The sequence below is a fragment of the Tachypleus tridentatus genome, chromosome 9 (assembly GCF_004210375.1).
Source record: "Tachypleus tridentatus isolate NWPU-2018 chromosome 9, ASM421037v1, whole genome shotgun sequence".
Taxonomy (NCBI): Eukaryota; Metazoa; Arthropoda; class Merostomata; order Xiphosura; family Limulidae; genus Tachypleus; species Tachypleus tridentatus.
This window is the reverse complement of record NC_134833.1, coordinates 41,147,057-41,167,587: the sequence shown is the minus strand read 5'-3', so window position 1 is coordinate 41,167,587 and position 20,531 is coordinate 41,147,057. Positions and strand designations below refer to the sequence as shown.

At 33.9% G+C, this 20,531-nt stretch overlaps 1 protein-coding gene across 6 annotated transcripts in view; it reads left to right on the top strand.

Annotated features, from left to right (window-relative positions):
• The window catches only part of LOC143225125 (uncharacterized), a 99,666-nt gene extending 92,167 nt beyond the window's left edge, over positions 1-7,499 (top strand). For all 6 annotated transcript variants that reach the window (XM_076453969.1, XM_076453972.1, XM_076453971.1 and 3 more), the window contains exons 9-10: positions 3,235-3,360; positions 4,282-7,499. In XM_076453969.1, coding sequence (XP_076310084.1) covers positions 3,235-3,360; positions 4,282-6,621 — 2,466 coding nt within the window. In that variant the 3' untranslated portion in view covers positions 6,622-7,499. The remainder of the gene's footprint in view (positions 1-3,234; positions 3,361-4,281) is intronic.
• Positions 7,500-20,531: the final 13,032 nt, after the last annotated feature.

Sequence of the window (20,531 nt, the reverse complement as noted above, 5' to 3'; positions counted from 1 at the left end):
AATGAAAACTTCAGAATATATCTATGTTATGCAGTCAGAACTATAAAAAATATATTTATCAGTCGGTTTATATAGTTTTGGTAACCTGCAGAGATCACTTGCATAACTATAGACATTGTCAACTTCCAGTGTGATCTCAGAACGTTTTGACAGCGATACCAACTAAACGTCCAAACTTTTAAGCATTTCTAATGGTATCATGCATATAAACTATTTAGATTTAACTACATTATTACCTTGTATACAGCAAATACTTTCACAAAATGTTATTAACTTTTATTTGAAGCAAAAACGAGTATACTCTATTAAAGTGATACGTCGCGTTGATTGAAATGCAGTTTAAATCAAACTACAGTAACCCAATCTCGAAAATCAGCTACCCGACTATTCTTGCTATAGAAATGAAATGAATATGCTTCATTGTGCCTTTTTAGCGCTACAAGAAATATTTTTGTGTCTGAATTGCAAAAATCAACTATTCTGGCTCTGGCGATAATGTTGTTGGGCCTATCACAAGTATCAAACCCAAATGTTAGTGGATAAGTCATAGAAAGTCTACAGTTTCTTGTAGTTCCATACACATGTTGATCGAATATGACTCTTTGTGTTTCTTTGTGATTTTATTAGTATCGCCTTTTTATGCGTAGGAGCATTTAATTGACTTATGTTACTTTGTTTTATCATTTTGCAAATGAACAAATTGATCAAAATGAAACCGAAATGTTTAGATATATTGTAAGAGACAACACACACGTATTTATCATTATTCAAATTAATTGATTTAGCTTCAGTTTTGTTTTTTTTTAAGTTACATTTTATAAAGAAACTATCCTCAAATGAAGGTTGTGTGAAAACGAGAAATCCAATTTAGCAACATTTGAACTCTTTTCCTAATAACTACAGGCTGACCTTGGGATGGACAGATGTTATCAAACATTTCGGCCTCAGATAATTCCAGGATATTCTAGACCTTGCAGCTATTATATAAAAACTTTTGATTTTTTTTGACGTTATAGCTCTTATCAGTTTTTCTAAGTTATCTATCGTTAGCACTAATCTAAATGACATCTCAACTAATAGTTTGCTAAATCCCCTATCTAAACAACATTGTTTATTTGGTATTTTAGGTCAGTGCTAGATATCGTCATTTTAAGTGCCAGACTAAAAAACAGTCAAATCTAACCTTATTGATCTAATATAGTTTAAAGAAATAACTCTAACGAGTTATAAAATTGTCTCTGAAAAAAAAAATTTCTCGCGTCTATTTCCACCTGGTGGGTTGAAAAGGTTTATCAATTTTGAGACAAACGTATGTGTACCAGGCGGACGGAATATCCAGTTGGCCTAACGTTCAGTTACCTCAGCTAACTTAGTAGAATTGAAAGAAAGTACTTAAACGAAACTTTAATCTTATACTTATTCTAAAGGGTAAAACAATAATATTAAAAACAGTCCCATATGTCTTAAGCTGAACAAGCACCAACAGATGATACTGTTTAGATTGCTGACTTCATAATTGAGGGTGCGCCCAAAATGCTTACACCTCAACTGTCAGACGAATCCACTACAAATGATGGGCTTATATACTCAGACGTGCACAAATGACGAGTAACAATATTAAAATTGTATTTTCGAACTTGGGAGAATATGCTAATTTAATGGGTATATATACTAGAAATAGGCGAGGGAATTTTCAGCGTGCCAGTATGATATCAATTTTGGTTTACTATTCTGATGTTTTCAGGATAACAATTGGGTATTTGAGGTACTGGTGAACAGAATTTCAGCACAAGCCCAACATGCCGAAGCACCGAATCTTTTAAGCATCTAGTAACCCTCTTGTGAGAACTTTTAGAAAACGAAACCGCAAAATAAAGCATTAAAATAAAAGCAGATTCACTAAAACTAAATCAAATAAATAACATATGGAAGCCTTTTTCCAATGTATAAAATTTGGTTTTTTAAATAATATGTTTAGAATATGTTACTAGCTTGATTGAGACAATAACCGATTATAAAAGGCGGTTTTACTCCGTATCAGGAATAACATGTCAGAAGACGTAAAAATTATTTGCTGGATAAATTTTTGTAAATATTTATGAATTAATCTTTTTATATATCAGTGGAGCAATATTAGTATTCTACTATAAAATTAACATAAACAGGTAAATACATAATTTACTGTTGACTTTGTACTGTTAATACATCTATAAATGTTTTTTATAGGCTATATGGGATTATTCTATCTTTATGAATTTGCAAGATTGTTTTTGAATTTCGTGCAGGGCTATCTGCGCACACTAGCCGTCCCTAATTTAATAGTGTAAGACTAGAGGGAAGGCAGCTAGTCATCAAAACCCACCACCAACTCTTGGGCTACTCTTTTACCAACGAATAATGGGATTGACCATCACATTATAACGCCCCCACGACTGAAAGGGCGAACATGTTTGGTACAACGGGGATTCAAACGCCTTAACCCACCTGGCCATGCCGGGCCGAACTTACAAGAAGTAATGTTGTAAACAAAGATTTTTCTTTATATTATTAAAAATTCCACTGTCAGTCTTTTCCTTTACATACGCATACATAGAGACAGGCAAACAAGCAAATTGACAGAACATTCGAGATATTAAAATATCGTTTTCGTAGTTGATGTATATATATGTTTATATTCGGATAAACATCGTATTGTAGTAAATACATATGTAATGTGTTTCGCTCCTATTTCTACAAATAACTTTTCTTACTAGGGTATACAGCATAAAAGAGAGCGGCTTCAAATGCAAATTGAATATTTTTATTATTATTATTATTCTGCAAGTACAGTTCCTGCGAAGATATTTCTATGTTTCCGAATCCATAGTTTCACACCTAGTCTCAATTATTTTACATATGTATCACCAGCCTATGTTAATAGTTAAGTATCTTTGCAATCATTAATTTTTTTTATAATTACGTGTGTTATGTTAGTTTGATAATTTCACAGCTGTGTAATTTCTAATCAATATTTTCGGTCTGTATTAATATGATGCTCTAATTGTGTAGTAGCTGCGAACTGCTAGCATTCTATTTTTGTTTTACCATTAATAAATTGTATAAGTTATAGGTGTAACAACTTTGTAACTGTATAACTGATAACAGCAGTATTTATCTTATTTTTTACTGGTTTTCCGTCTTGCTTAACAGTGAGCACTAAACACTTTCTAGTACAATAGCGTATTTTAATTCTAGATCTGTCAGAATATCCTTGATGGCGGATGGACCGTTCGCAGACCTTATCCGGAACTAATGGGACCATATGCTTTCAAAGGAGATCAGTGGTTAAGCTTTGACGATACAGACATGATTATTCAAAAGGTTATTTTATTTTAGTTATTTGAAGTATAGAAATATGAACAGATATCAATATCCTTAAACTGTTGAAACGTGTTCAGGTTTACGGCATTTTTTTAATCCTTCCAATGTATTGCCAGTTAAGAAAAAATAATCCCCAAGTGTTATATAAACGATAGATCACAAACCAAAAACTTTACGTATGAAATAATACAAAACAAAATTCTATATTCAAGTTAACATTTATTTCGAAGTCAGGCTGGTAATACGCCACTGATATTATATTATATATTATATTATATTAGCGATACAGTTCTATTGCTGATGTTTGCGTCTTTGTTACTTTTAATCTTCACAAAATAATATTTCATAAGGGAAAATATTTGATTGAATATTAAATATGATACTTAAGAATCTGAAAATCATTAGTTTTTTATATGTTTGACACCCTCTGTATAAATCTTGTTTCAAAACAAATGAAATTATCTTAATAACAATAAAAAACTTAATTGCTTAAAGGCATATCAGTTCAAAAGTGATGTTAACTTACCTTTTGTATACATTTACTTAACATGTATAACAAATTCACACAAAATAGCTGCTCATATTTACTTCACATAAAAACTTAACATTTTAATCCAGTTTATCATTTTTTCTTCATCAAACAGCATTATGTTACTAACTAATTTTTCGTATTTTCCTAATTGGCTAGGTTACTTTAGCAAGTTTAAAGCGTTTCCTTTTCATTATTCGATTCGATCGTTAATAACAAAGCTTGTTATAGTATGTAGCAAAATGACAAAAATACTATATGTAAACTTTACATTCGAAAAGAAATAGCCGAATAACTTATATTTTTCTTGCGGTTTTAAACAAGAAGTGAAAAGCCTCGCTATTATTATTCAAATATAATCAATACCCATAGAAACTGATTTATCGTTTTAGGCAAAGTTTATCTTGAAGCGTGGACTTGGCGGTGCTATGGTCTGGACCCTCGACAACGACGACTTTCGAGGTATCTGTGGCGTTGAACAGAACCCACTTGTGAATGCGCTTCGCAAAACTTTATTTTCCAATAGTATTGATGGTTATTCTAAAAGAATACTTGCTCGGGAGGAGAATGGTGCTAATGACCAAGTGTATAGACCACCAATAGTAGATAGTGAAGAAAAGCCCAACAAACCTAATATTCAACAACACGAAATTATTCAATCTCACCCAACTACGGAATCTCCTAAACATAGAAACCCTGTTATAACTCCAACCCCACCTCCAACAACTAATCCTGTTACATCCTTCACCTGTCCAGATGAAGGTTTTTATAGCAACAAACAGGACTGTAGAAAATATTTCTGGTGTCTAGATAGTGGGCCAGCAGAGCTAGGTGTTGTGCCTCATGCATTTACTTGCCCATCAGGCCTATATTTTAGCAGTAAAATGGAAGCATGTGATTATCCTGAAAATGTTGTTTGTGATAGTCATTCAGTTCTATCTGCTCCAGTTTCAGTTGAACAAACCACACCACGACCAGTCATTACAACAACAGAACCACTGAGAAACCTTGACAATGAAGATGGAAACACACTAAATAACTTTCAGTCTGGTAAAATTGATAGCAGAAATCTTGCAGACCTCTTGCGACTACTTCAGTCTATTGGGGGAGTGGACCGGCTACAAAATATCCTTGGATCTGAATCTACGAAACAAATTACAACAAATAATCTTAGTAGGAAGCAAAACCAAAAGTCCATCAAACCCCAAGTACTATCAGAATACATCACACCTCAAAAGGCTTTTAGAACAGAAGTCACAACAGAACAGTTCAGACCTTCTATCACCGAACCTCCTACAACTTTAACAACACCCTCATCAACAACTTATGCTCCTCCACATTACCGTCGTACATTCTCCCCACTCTTGTATAGACCGGCAACATTAGACGAAGAACACAGAAGAGCCTACCAGCCAGAAAACCAATTAACTAATCAAGTGCCTCGCCGGCTTCAGTACGAAGCACTGGAGAATTCTGATAAAGTATTTAAGTATGTGGAACCCAAACAGCAAAAACAACAGAATGTAGCTAGTAATTATCACGTTAACAAAAAGGCTGGTCTATCAGCTGTTCACCCTACTTCCACTATAACTACAGAACATGAAGTTACAGAACAGCCTAATACCCAAGCTGCATCTTCAGAAAAAGGAATTCAGTCTTTGGTCAGTGATCCATTCATATATCAAACTTCTTTTTATGAAGAAGACTTGACCACAACAGAAAACCCAGTTCTTTCGACACCTGGACCTAAAGAAGAATCAAAAGTTTATCTGGTTCCAGTCCGTATACAGGATGGTAAAGTTGTCCGTATTCGCGGCCAAAATGGCCAAGGTAGGAGAACCAGAATACGCGTTCGATCTAGACCAGCTGCTATTCGAACACAAGAACTGGACAACCTCAGTGAAGATACTTTACACAAACGAAGACTTGAAGTTCACCGAAGACCTGTATTTGCCAATAATTATGAATACGCTGGATCTGTAGGTATTATGCGATTAGCCGATGAACAAAAATTGATAAAAGAAACGGAAAACGAAAGAGATTATGAATATGTGGCAATCCAAAGGAATCGACAAGGACGAGCAAGAAATAGGTCACCTAAAACAACAACAGTTCGTATTACGACTACAACAACTACTGATGAGCCTACAACAACAACCACTCAAACTCCGACAACTCCAAGCAGATATCTCCTTCGTTATAGGTTACCTGTTTACCAACCTCCACTTCAGGAAATAAGAACACAAGAAGAATCGTCAGATATCACCTCACTGGGTATAGAACATGTGAGTTCCAGACTCTCAAACATTAATCGAACATACATTAGCACAACATTTTCTCCACCACGTCAGTCAGTTTCAACTACAAGCACTACTACAACTACAACACCTAGACCATATTCTCGACCAATTACAACTACAAGCACCACTATAGCTACGACAACTAAAAGGTTTAGACCAACCAAGCGACGCAGGATTACAACCACTACCACAACAACGACGCCCGAGCTAGCTGGGCCACCTGTAATTGCTAATGGAGAAGACATTGAATGTCTACAGCGCGGCCTTTTCCGTCACCCGCATGACTGTGGCAGATTTGTGGTTTGTGCACCATCAGACACAGAAGGCTATTTCCGCAGCTTTGTTCATAAATGTCCAGCCGATCGAATCTTTATGGAAGAAATCGGAAGATGCACATTCGGTGATAAAGATAACTGTCAAGCCGTCAAATAGTTTTGATACGTAACGTTAATGATTTGAATATTTTGAACTTAAATAGATCATGCCACCTAAACAAATGTTCGATTTTGTGCTGTTTTAAAACTATTTTCGTTGGTATGTAACAGTTACATGATTATTATATATATTACTTAGACGTTTAAAAATGTGTACTAAAGACAACGGCAGGCCAGAACTCTTTTTATATACGATTTAATTTATCTGAATTTAATATAAAGATAGAATAAAATAGTTTTGGGAGATTTTAAAACATCTCCTGATTAAAAATTAGTAAAAACAAACATAATTAGAAATAAATTTTTACAGCACTCAAAATATTGTAGGCAAATACCTAGGTAAGAACAAGTCAAGAGTAGAAATGTGTGGAAATAAATCAAGAAATGTTAGTATTTGGTGTTAGGATTTTGTGAAATCTTCTACAGTGTGGTTATTTTCTCAGTAAAGAGTAAAAGCATTTACATGTGAAGTTATTAAAGCAATTTGTGATCTTTGCCCATGCACAATTAACATATTTAACCTTTCACGTGTAACGGTATTTCTAAACAATGTAAAATGTATTAAGTTTTGTGTGAATTTTTTAATATCCTTTTAAGTTTGAGCTTCTGATAGTTTTAAGATGAAAATATTATATGACTGAATCTGAACAAGAATAATTCATTATTTAATATATTTTCAAACACGCAAATATAGGGAGAGGCACGTGTATAATACATATCTAAATGCTTGAGTGAGTTCATAGGTGAAATAAAGTTTTTTTTATATGTCTAGTTTAATCTTACACGCAAATGTTCTTTATATAATTGTGTGCATTGTATCTTCTGTAGAAATCAATGGCCAATAAAATCAAAATAAATTCATGTATATAAAACAAACGTCTTTGTACACAGAAATGGTTAAAATAGTAAATCTTCAATTCTTAAAATAGTAAACATGTTGCCAAAGTCGTATTTCTGTTGTCCTCAAACAGGTTCGCAATTATTAAACACATTAATAACATATGATGTAATTATAAAACAAATTATTGTTAAACGAAAATATACACAATAGACTATCTGTGTTGTACCAACCACGAGTATAGAAACCCGATTTTCAGCGTTATAAGACCACTATTTTACCATTGAAGCACTGGGAGGAATGCTCTATGAAGTTAGCATTAGAAAAGAAAAAAATTACCGAAAGAGCTACCTTGTGTAAATAAATAGACAAATTAACTTTTAATTTATGTAATGAAAATGCTGTTTGTACTCTTAATGAATAATGTTCACCCAGTGGCACAGCGGAATATCAGCGGCATCACACCGCTATAAAATGAGTTTTGATGTCTGTGGTAAGCAGAGCACAGTTAGTCCATTGTGTAGATTTGTGCTTAATTCCAAACAACCAATCAATCAAAACTTGTTGAATAAATTTATTTTATGATGTTTCGGACTTAAGTCTACTTCGGGTAATGTTTGAATTACAACTGGCTTGGATCGACTATCGGTAAAATATATATATATATATTGTTTTTGTTTTGAAACAACTCTGGATAAGACAGTATTTTGATACATTTCGTCTTTAACTGTGCGACGTGATCGTGTAAAACAGTTAAAAGTATAAATACATTCAAATTGCTTGTCCCATCTGTTTTTTATTATTATTTGTTTATCGATATAACTTAATACAAATATAACAACGTTCCTGATATTTTAATTAAGTTAGGTTTTCTTTTGATTCTTACTTCTTTTAGGAATGTTTGAATTTATGTTTGTCTGCATGCAGTACGTTTTAAATGTTTGAAAATTATTTTGTTCTTTTTAATCATACGTTGATTTATCTTTGAGTAGAGCTTCGAAAGATAAAAATAAGAAAAGGGGAAAAACTTTTAGCATTTAATAGAAAAAATGTGAACACTATGAAATTAGCCTAAATACTAGCTGGTCAAAAGTTTAAGACCATACCAAAAAGAAGTCCTAAACACGGTAGGAAATACCCAACAAGAGGTCTCAGTAGTGAGTTGCACGGTCATCATTGCGAATAACTTCAAACATTTGCTTTGGCATGGTCGACATAAGCGTTTATAGAAGGCTGTCTGGAATGTTATTCCAAGTGATGAAGATGGCTTCACGAAGATCATACACTGTTTGGAATTGACGTCCATTTCTATAGACTTCCCTTGCCATTCACCCCCAGACATTTTCAATGGGGTTCAGTTCGGGCAAACATGCTGAATGGTCCAAAGGAATCACGTTATTTCCCTTGAAAGTCCTTTGTCCTGCGGGCATTGTGGATTGCAGTGTTGTCCTGTTGAAAGATCCAGTCATTTCCACACAAGCGAGGGCCTTCAGTCAATAAGGATGCTCTCTCGCTACATTGGCATGTTGGACTAAATTTCGTTACGTGTTTATTAATTAACGGTTCGTTTCACTATGGTCTTAAACTTTTGACTAGCTAGTATTTAGGCTATTTTTATAGTGTTCACATTTTCGCTATTAAATAAAAAGTTTTTTATTTTCCCTTTTTTTATTTTCATCTTTCGAATCTCTACTTAAATAAGTGGTTGAGTCTAACAACGCAAAATGCGTTTTTTCTTTATGTTCGTTGGCCTTAAGAATTTGGCCTGCAGTTCATTGTCCAAAAATCCACAAGGGAAAGTTTTGATTACAGGTTACTGTGAGTGAGGCAAAGCATATTTTGATCCCAATGTTTTGTTTAAAAGTGTACATTAAAATAGTTAGATCCTTCTTGAAGTGTTTCAGATAGGTAAATACTTAGAATGGCTGGTCTTAGTAGTAGACGGTCCAGTGTTTAATTCTGAGCTTGAAGTTTTCTGACCAAGAAACTAATAAAAGTGTTCTGTTCTTAATCCAAAGTAAATAACTTCCTTACATTGAAGGGAACTCCAAATAAAGATTTGAATCACTTCATCAAGCATTTCAGACAAGTAAGTGTCTGTAATGGATGGACTCGGTGGCATTTGATGCAATGTCTGATGCTAAGTGTGAATGGTTTAACTGTTGACTCACTCAAGCATTTGATAAGAATGCAACTCAGTGACTGGGACACGGTCATAATTGAGTTGCATTAACATTTCACTCAACAGAAAGCTGAGTTATCTATCAGATAAAGTTTATAATTCAAAAAGTGAAGTTAAAGAGAACCAGACTACTTATGCAGAGTCTAGGTTTAAAGTTGTAACTTCAAGCTAATTACATGAAAAAAACAGAAAACTACAGCAGTAGCTACAACATCTCTGATTCAGTGAAAATGATCTCTAAAAATTCTCATCTCAGAAAATGTGTTAACCATGTCCAAACGTAAGTGCACAGCTACTATGTCAATAATCATTAATGAGTATCGTGGAAGTAACTTGAACTCAGAACAATGAAAGATGCTTATTGAGTTGCTGGTTCAATATGCCATTGATTTTTGCAGAATCATGTAGTTGTTTGTGATAAATAACAATAATCTGTCACCATTAACCATATCAAACAATTCATAAATCCCTGGGAAAATAGCCACTGATGAGATCTTGATTACTTAATGGAAGCGTATAACCTTCCGAGAGTGCTTAGTTATCTGTTTTAGTAATTGTCGGCGGAAAATATATCTAAATTTTGTGTTGAATTTATACAAGTGGACCCAATGAATCATGTACATATAAATCTTTCTATGCATTAGAACGTGCTTATTGGTTCAGCACATACTGGCACATTGATCTGACTCCTGGGTACTGTATGATGAAAAACATATATATATTGATGAAACTTTGTAGGATGTACGGCAACTGCCTGTTGTGGAGACACAAATGTATAGGACGACGTTTCGAAAGTCTTTCGCTTTTCGTCTTCAAGTCAATGTGTGTGTAGGTGTTGTCGGTCTTTTATAGTGTCCTATAAACAATATATCAAAGATATAATATTGCTTTCAGAAATCAAAATAATCTCCTTGAAATTAGGCCAAAGGCTGCCTAGAGGGTTCACCAATTTTAACCTTTTGCATCACAATATGGTGGTGTGTTGTCTGTCAGTAGATACTAACATGACCCCACATGACGCTAATTCACAAATGTGTTTTTGTCTGTATTCCCGTCGAGATGTTGAACAATAATGCAATAACCATTTTTTTACACTTAAACCATAATCTTGTTACCCCATCAAAAATTATGACATAAATAATAGGTTTCTATTATACAAAATAGTTCTAGATACAACTGGTACTTTCTTGGATATTGGATGAGATAATAGTACATGCTGGTCATTATTGACTATTCCGTTTAGTTTTCTGAAGCTTATACATTGATTTATACGTTAGTGTAATTTATCATTGATATATTGACTGAACAGTGGATATCACAATTCATAAAACCTGCAAAAATCCACTAGAACCAAGTAACTATAATCAGTAGTCAGTTACTATTATATTTATAGGTGCATAAAGTATTGAATATGGCGAAGATGCACACTATTTAGTATCACCCCAGTCTGGTGGTTTGGAAGAATGGTGCAATACAAACAAATTGTTTATTTTTGTGAGATTTATTAATGATAATAATGTATCGTACAACAGAGCATGGATTAACTGGTTATTTACCTAACTTCCTAATGTTTGGCTAAGAAATAAAGCTCTTAGTGGATGTAAAAAATATGATGAAGGACAACAGAATTATATATACAGTTTTTAATGACTGCAATAAGTAATGTACAATATGTATGGTAGCAACCGGGTAAGACACAATACAAAGTGATGGAATGAAAACTTGAACAAAGAGACTGGGTATGACTTTGGTGCATACCTGAAACACAGAACCAAAATGACTCTTATTTCATTTTCTGACATCTCAATCCATCATGCTATAAGCACTAATGGTCATGGTGTAGTTAAATGCAATGAAATTGTTAATAAAATAAGACGATATGTTATTTATTAGCCTCTTGTATACTGGTGGAATCGGGAATCAAAGAACAGCAAAAGTAATGTACATTATTTATTTTCTCAACTTAGCTTATGAGAAGGAAAATGCTAGTAGTAGTAATCTGGTTATCTAAGAATAGTCAGGTATTAAAGTATAAATAGAGGACACTTGACTAGATCCTGAATTCAACTTCTTGATCACTATGATTGAGATTAACTGCCAGAATAGGTTGGTTTGTTCTGTTTAACAGATTTATGGCGAAATGAAAGTGGTATCACTTGCCTTCGACATTATTGAAGTGGGATTCACAGCAAGATATAAATACGATATTATGTGATGACCTTTTGATTATTGTACAGGTTAAGATAGTTGGTTTATAGAGTGCTTAGTAACTGAAAATATGTTGCAGCTCATATTTTCCATGCTATAAAGTTGCTTCTAGTTGTAGGATCTATGTACTGCTACAGCGCGATTGGGATTTGTTTATTGTATATCGAGGCAACTGATGTTGACAGATATAACGACTAGAGTACTATAAGTTGGCTTGCCTGAAAATTGTTGGTAGATACTTTTTTACAAATGCAAACGGCTTATGCACTGAATCAATACATGCATACTGGCTTGCAGATGGGAGTATGTTATTGTAAGAGCTCAGATGATGGTGTTTGTAACTGTCTTGGACAGTGAAGTCATTGGTGTACATTGTAACTATTGTAATTATAGCATAAACATTGATCTTGAATTTTAACAAATTTCGAAATTAATAACTTTTATATACAGAGTGTTCAGAAAGTAACTGTGCAGTTTTGAAAGCAGTGATAACAGCATTCATTCAGTCAATTTCAAGCCAGCAACTGATAGCGGTGTTTAGAAACAAAATAAGAAGGATCCAGGCCTGTGTTGATGTCAACGGGGGTCACTTTCAACATTGTTTATAATTGTCATTCATATTTACCTCCTGTATTCTATACTGAAACATATCTGTTAATAAATATGCAAGTGCACAGTGACTTTCCTAACACCCTGTATTTCATAAAATTATGAGGGAATCTAGTTTACAAGATTATAGATGGAGGTTCCATAATTATTTAATATCGCATAATTTACGAGGCCACAATTACCGTAAATGGGTCAGCAGTTATAATGATAGACATTCAAATATGTGATAATATGTGACATGTATGTGGCGTTGCACGTGTTATGGCATCGCATATGAACTTGTTCACGTGCGTAGTGTTGTAACATGAATCAAATACAAAGAGTCAATTGTCACAAATACGAGAAGGATAAAATTGTTATAATGTAGAGGTATGAAACAGATCTGTGATTACAGGCTTGTGTCACATAAAGCATAAATATAGCATATTCAATATTTTCATTTGTGCTGGTGAGCGACATGGACGTCTGCAAAACTTTTTCCACAGGGGAGAGTGTGTCTCTTTCCCGAGGACGCTTGTTTGTTTGTTTGTTTGTTTTGTATTTCGCGCAGAACTACACGAGGGCTATCTGCACTAGCCGTCCCTAATTTAGCAGTTTAAAACTGGAATGAAGGCAGCTAGTCATAACAACCCACCGCTAGCTCTTTGGCTACTCTTTTTATCAACGAATAGTTCAACTGACCGTCACATTATAACATCCCCACGGTTGAAAAGGCGAGCATGTTTGATGTGACAGGGATCTGAACCTGCGACCTTTAGGTTACAAGTTAAGCGCCTTAACCACCTGGTTGTGCAGAGCCCCCTGCGAACGCCCGTGGTGGGAGAGTATGTTTAGTTTTAGATTTTAAATATCCGCGATTTCACACGTTTTGAGCCATAAAGTTAGAGTGACCAGTAACAGAAAGCATTATATTAGACGATTTTCCATTAACGTTAGTGACGGCCACGCTAAATTAAAAAAAAAACTGAAATGGTTTATGGTATACTACTTTACAGAATAGTTTCTGTTTATTTTGTAATGGTCTAAAATAAACACCCTGCTACAATCAGGATTCAACAAGAAGATAGTACTTTATTCAATTATAACAACGCTTTAATAAATTCAAAACAAAGTTAACATGGCCAGGACTTGACACTAATGTTAATATACAGTGTATCATAAATATCAATAATATTTCAAATAATGGAATCAGGAGAAAGAACTAGAAAGAAAAAAAATAAAATAAAATACAGCAACAGGAAAATATACTTCAGTATCAAGTGATAAACAACGATAATTCATTATCTGTATCGTTCGTTAACTACTTCGTGACTCTCTCTCTCTTACTAAAGCTTACAGTAGTGTGTGTGTTTTCTTATAGCAAAGCCCAAAGCCACATCAGGCTATATGCGGAGCCCACTGAAGGGAATCGAACCCCTGATTTTAGGGTTGTAAGTCCGTAGACTTATCGCTGTACTAGCGTGGGTCTGTGGTAGGGTATTTATTCACTAAGTAGGTCGCGAGAATTCATTTCATACGACCGTAAAGTTATATAACACTCTGCTATATTAATAGTATATGTACGTCGCCGTTAGGGAAACTGATGTTAGTTTTACCAAACATTTATATTTACTCAAAATACGAGTGATTAGCTGGAAGGTGAGTTACAATTTTAATGTAACTAAAATTTTATAGATAAACTAAATGATAGAAAGAAATAACATATTAACGATAAACACAACCATTATCATTAATATATATATATATATATAAGTTCCTTTCTCGTGGTTTGACGTTAAGCACAAAGCTACACAATAGACCATTTATGAGGCCCGCATGGCCAATGGCCAAGTGTGTTAAGGCGTTCGACTCATAATCCAAGGGTCGCGGGTTCTAATCTCGGTCGCACCAAACATGCTCGCTCTTTCAGCCGTGAGGGCGTTATATTGTGACGGTCAATCCCATTATTCGTTGGTAAAGAGAAGCCCAAGAGTTGGCGGTGGGTGGTGATGACTAGTTGCCTTTCCTCTAGTTTTACACTGCTAAATTAGGGACGGCTAGCGCAGATAGCCCTCGAGTAGCTTTGCCCGAAATACAAAAACAAATAAGACTATTTATGCTGTGCTCACCACGAGTATCCAAATTCGGTTTTTAGCGTTCTAGACATTTAGGTTTGTTGCTGAACAACTAAGGTTTCATCTAATTTTTCAAAATTATTTGGACGTTAATGGCATGAAATTGAATTTTCCATTATTTCTAATTATATTAATGCTAACGTCCAATCAAAGTAAGCTACCCAATTTAATTTGCCAACTGGCTTTTGGTATAGAAACATTTTAATATATATTATCGAAATCGAAGGGGATAATTTATTGTATGTATTTTATGTTAACAAAATATATGTGTCAGTGATGTTGAGAAAACCCACTTGTAGAGAAAAATATATATGCAAAAACGGCTCGTTTGGGTTGAGAAATATATATATATATATGTGTGTGTAATACATTCATCTATGTTCAAGAGTATTTTTGTGTTTTTATAATGCACTATCAGTAAATGATATTTGTTTTAAGTTATTTCTAGAAACTAAGTCATTATACAGAAAATATGCAGTCCAGTATGCCAGGTTTCACAGACAGTACAGTAAAGGAAGTTGAAATTTCTCTTGAGGATTACGGGTATAATATGGATACAAATGCCACAGCTTCCACAAAGGAAGCCAATATAGTTTTGCATATTTTATATGGTTGTGTGTTACTCGCAGTGCAACTCATTCAACCAACATGAAACTAAAAAACGGGTAAATGGGTGAAGTAGTTAAATATTATTACATTCAAAGACGCAGTGACGACAGTTCTAGGGGAAAAAGGAGGGCTTTGTTTCAGTATTGCTCTGCACAAGTTAATAAAAACATGGAGGAGACATCTCAAGACCACTGAGATCTAGTGAAACTGTTACCGAGGTCAGTCACGCCATAGCAGAACAAGCCACTATATGTCCTCAGGGGTGCAGCAGTCCATGTTATGACGCCCAGTAATAGAATTTGTTAATTTCAGCCATTTGTAAGGCTCTTCGGCTAACTTTGTGGATATTTCTTTACAAAGTTCATCATTTTCAAGCACTGAAAGAGATAGATATAACCCAACGTGTTTATTTTGTATTGCAGCTCTTAGCAAGTATGGAAGTCAATAACATGCCAATATGTTATGACCTGATGTTATAACCCATCCTTTATAGAAGTGTCAAAATGTATTACCTTGTTGAAAACTAATCCATATTTAACATTTCCTACAAATCTCCATTATACTAAGATGACTGTGTGGTGTGGTTTGACAGCTAACTTTTGAAGAATCATTAACACATGAATTGCAAACCTGCAAGTTAATATTGCAGGGTACCATGCTATGGTCATACCAATGTGATTCCATGCTGCAGCACCAAAATGCAATAGACACTGCAGTTTTCATACACATGGATAACCATTTGAAACATATAGCACAATTTTAGGATGGAATTGTTTCACATCTTTTTCTTTCTAAATAGCTACCTCATTTAACACACCTAACACCAGCTGATCTCCAGTTGTGGAGGTACATGAAGTCACACGTGTACTATGAGAAACCTTGCACAATATCAGATCTTCAGGATGCAATTATCTAGGAAATTGCCAGCATTCCAGGTATGTGCATTGTTACTGTAATGTTCATTATCAACTATTTGCAATGCATTTTGAAGAGTTTCTATGATTGATCATTTATTAGATCAAAGTAACACCTCTATTGGCAACATGTGAAAACTGTGACATTTGCATAATACCCTTAATATTCATTTGCAATTTCACCCTCTTATACCATTCCATTTGCAAGATATGATGTTCTTGACAGCAAACCTCTCTCTGTAATTACCTTTTACTTTGTATAGTAAAATACTGGTTTATTACATATGTTACATATGAAACCTTAGTAAGGTGCTTTAAAATGATTTTGGTAACTCATCAGTTGCTAGAGTCCATATTGCCACATTAAATCATGCTCTATCTAATAATAACACATCCTGACAAAAGTCCTGCAATACAGTTTTCATTGCAAAAGCCTCAATCATAATAATATCATTGTCATAATGCACCTCTCCTCCTGATATACTTTCCATAATTCAGCTAATGTATAAATACAATAGTTTTATAACACTTGTTTCATGTCTGTGAACACTAAAATCAATAGGTATTTCATTTGTTGACTTTAATGGGATTTTTTCATATCAATTTTATTCTCCAGCTACTTGATGTCTGCCCCTGCTAGTACAGCGGTATGTCTACAGACTTACAATGCCAAAATCAGGGGTTCGATTCCCCTCTGTTGGCTCAGCAGATAGCCCCATGTAGCTCTGCTATAAGAAAACACACACATTTGACGTCTCCATAAGTTGATATATAAGCCAGGAAAACATCTTATGTACAGGACTTGTGTTGACTTGGAGCAAGAAATCCTTCTTGATTATGTGGTGTACTGTTACCTGGGGTGAGCTTTTATTGATGACCCTTGTGTTCATGGATTGTCATCTAATACCAGATACTACACATTACTTATCATTCCTGGATTATGATTTCTTGCAGTTCTCTTCCTAGGTGATCCTGATTCCTCAGGTTGATCAATATTCCTCTGTCAAATAATGAAAGTAGAAAGGACTTCCTCTCCTCAAAATTCTAATTAAATTACCTGGACACATATTTATTATTTCAATGTACAAATATTTTGCATCATACAGGAATGCAACATATTTTATCAAAAACAATCAATTTTTGAGAGCATCACACAGCCTATAAGATCTCCACGTAATGTCAAATTTTAAAGTTCTGATACAGTTCATTTTACAGCCTTATATCAACCATACTATTAAAATAACACACTCAATCCTGTATTACTGAAATGTATTTGCATGTCTCTCCATCTACCTTAGAATGTGTCTTGTGCCACTGGTCCTTTTTTTTTTTTTAAGACCACCCCAGTCACAAGGTAATGATTAGTAGAAACAAGCTACTTGACTCTATATTTCAGAATCTTTCTTTCATAGTTGAAACTCATGAAGTATGAAAAAAAGATACAGCTGTATAGCAGTAATGGTTTTAGAGGTTTCAGCATTTCCATCTTCACCAGAATCAATATCATACACTTTGCTTTCTTCTAATCTAATTACATTTTGACCTCTCAGGGCACATGTCCTTCTCATTACTCTTTTCTCTTCACTTCTAGCACCATTTCTTCACTTCCAATTAATATGACCTGCTTTATTCAAGCATGAATCCAAAGGTAAGCAGCATCTATGAATACAACAGAAAAAGCAGTCTTCTTTCTACATTTATATACCTGGCAAAGTATTTCACAGATTTCACTTGTGAGCATATTTTTCAATCAGAAGAAAAAGCTTTCTTTAGGCTGTATTATTGGTTTACGGTTACTAATCTGGTTCATCCAATCTGTTGTTCAGCTCCATTTTTTGTCTTTCTATATTTGGGTCAGTTTTTTTGCAACCAGAGGTCTTAAATTAATTCAGTTGTTTTAAAATTTTCATGGAGAGTTGGTTTGAAGGTAAAAATATGAAATGTAAAGCATACCAGGTGTGTTTTATCCTTTAGTCTAGAAAAGTAACACTTGTTCACCAGAGTTTCCAACATTTTTATTATTTGCATACTTCAAACACATTGAGTATATAGTATGCAGATAACCAGCTTAAGAATGTCTTAAACATTACACAGTATTAAAATCAATTTTCCAGTAAAGGTTTAGAAATACCTGAAGACTTGCTTTTCCCTCTTTTTTTGCTAATAAACATCAAATGATTTCTTATAAGGTTTGACCTTACTCAAAGAATTACATTGTGATTTGTATTATCCAATTTTCTTTCATCAAAAACTCTCACAGAAAAATACAATACTCTCCCTTTGCTTTGTGAACCTATCTTGTGACTAATTTCAAAGTGTTTGTTTCTTCAGTAAGCAAGCCATTTTTGTATTATAAAACTTACATCCAATTTCTTTCCTCAAATTCACCTAGCCAGATAAGAATTCAGTCTAGCTATTTCTGTCAAACCTTCAGATTGAATGGTATTACTCTAATTTGTACAGAAATGATGCATATGAGAATACTACCAGTGATATAAACTCCTCTTAGATAATTTAGCCTAGTTTTACTCTAAAAATGTACTTTTTTATTGGTCTAATCAATGACAATTTCCAACCTATTGTCTGACATGGATAATTTTTAGGGCAACAGTGCTTCTTACAGCATCTTCAAGTCCACAGACAAAACAATTTAGAAAATGAATAACTTATTAAATACCATATGCTTAATTTGCCAAATTAATCCTTTTAACATATTTATGGACTTCTAATATGTTAATATGCAAAATATTGACAAATCCAGCTTTGGTAGAATACTCTTAAATGAATGTCTTAAAGGGAAAAGGTGCCTACCCTTTAATAATGATTGATTCTACCATTGGTGTTTATCTGTTCCATGTGGTTTTTCAACCTTATACATGAAAAGTACATATTCACTGCTAGCTGAAGAAGACAAAGAAGACAGATAATATTTATAGCAGATAACAAATAAGTAACAATATTATCTGCCTTATCTTCAAGAATACTTTAGGTTGTTTATGACACCACAACTATCACAAAAACTTTTTGTGGTATCTATAAAAAGTGTTCAGAAGGCAAAAAAGGCATATCCAAACATGTAACAAAAGGAACTGCTTCATTATAATATCTATTTTTCTCAGTGAAAAGCATCTACAAGTTAATATAGGCACATGTCAAGGGGACGAAAAAGCTAAAACAAAGAAGTAAATGTGTACTCAGAAAATTCACAGATATGTTTAGATTGCCATACTTTTCCAGCAGATCCCACCCATTCTTCTGCCAGATTTATTTGTTACTTTCAATTCCTGAATATCCATTGATCTTAAACTTGGATCCCAGTTAGTTTACCTAAAGAGTTCTGTAATCACAACAATGATGTCAAAAAATGTAACTGCTAACTTAAACAAATCCTTGAGTCAACTAGAAATAAGATACTTTACTACATGTACAAAGTTATTAAGCATCATCCAAGAAGACTAGATATAATTTCCAAACATTTAGCTTTTGAATTAATCACTCAAAACTGTCTCATAAACATCCAGAAATCTGAAGCCCAGACAGCCAATAGTTGTAAAATAATACAAGAATAAGAATATGGTTTTACTAAGATATTATGTTCTGATCAAAATAATTGACCTCACTATAAGTAGTGCAAGTGTCAAGGAGGTTCTGCAGTGGAGACAGCTGTGAGAACAGTGAATGTCATAAATGGCATATCAGTTAACATGGAATAAGCAAAGTGAATTTCATTAAGTGCTTTTACAGGATAGTGATAAACTGAAGTGGTCTAGGGAATACATTTAGTATGATCAAGTTAAGGAGATTAATGTTGAACACACCATCATATGAAGATCAATTGAAACAGAAAGAGCATCCCCAAAGTTATAACTGGTGCTACCAGGATTATTCTATGTAGAACTTTATCAAATTCTCTAGACTTATTGACAAGCTAAGCTAGAATGTTAATATTGAGAGAATATTAACAGAGAATGAGAAAATCTCTACTGGGTTACAATATTGCTGGCCTATGGCTCATTATTCTGAAACCACTAGTGTTACTAAATGAAAACTAGACTGCAGAAGAAACAGTAATGAACAAACATTTCACAGATACTACCTGTAAAAGGCTAGGCAGCCTAAAACTGTGTTGTAAACAAAGTTTTTATTGTTTCACATTTTACACCCACAGTATGGATTTAAAAATACCTATTTCTTAGTGAATTTGTAAGTTTTGAATTTTGCTCTAAAAGGCACAAGAAAAAAAAAGTTCCTTTATAAATACTGATAAGAATAATATTTTAAGGTATACTGAATTGGTTTCTTTAAATAAAGTAATGACTGGAGACATGATTTGCTATAAGAATTATTTGTTTTTCAAACTGCAAGGTCAACAGTTATTGCAAACATTATCTACATAAATGTTTCTCAGATCTTGCATTTCTTAATGAGATTTTT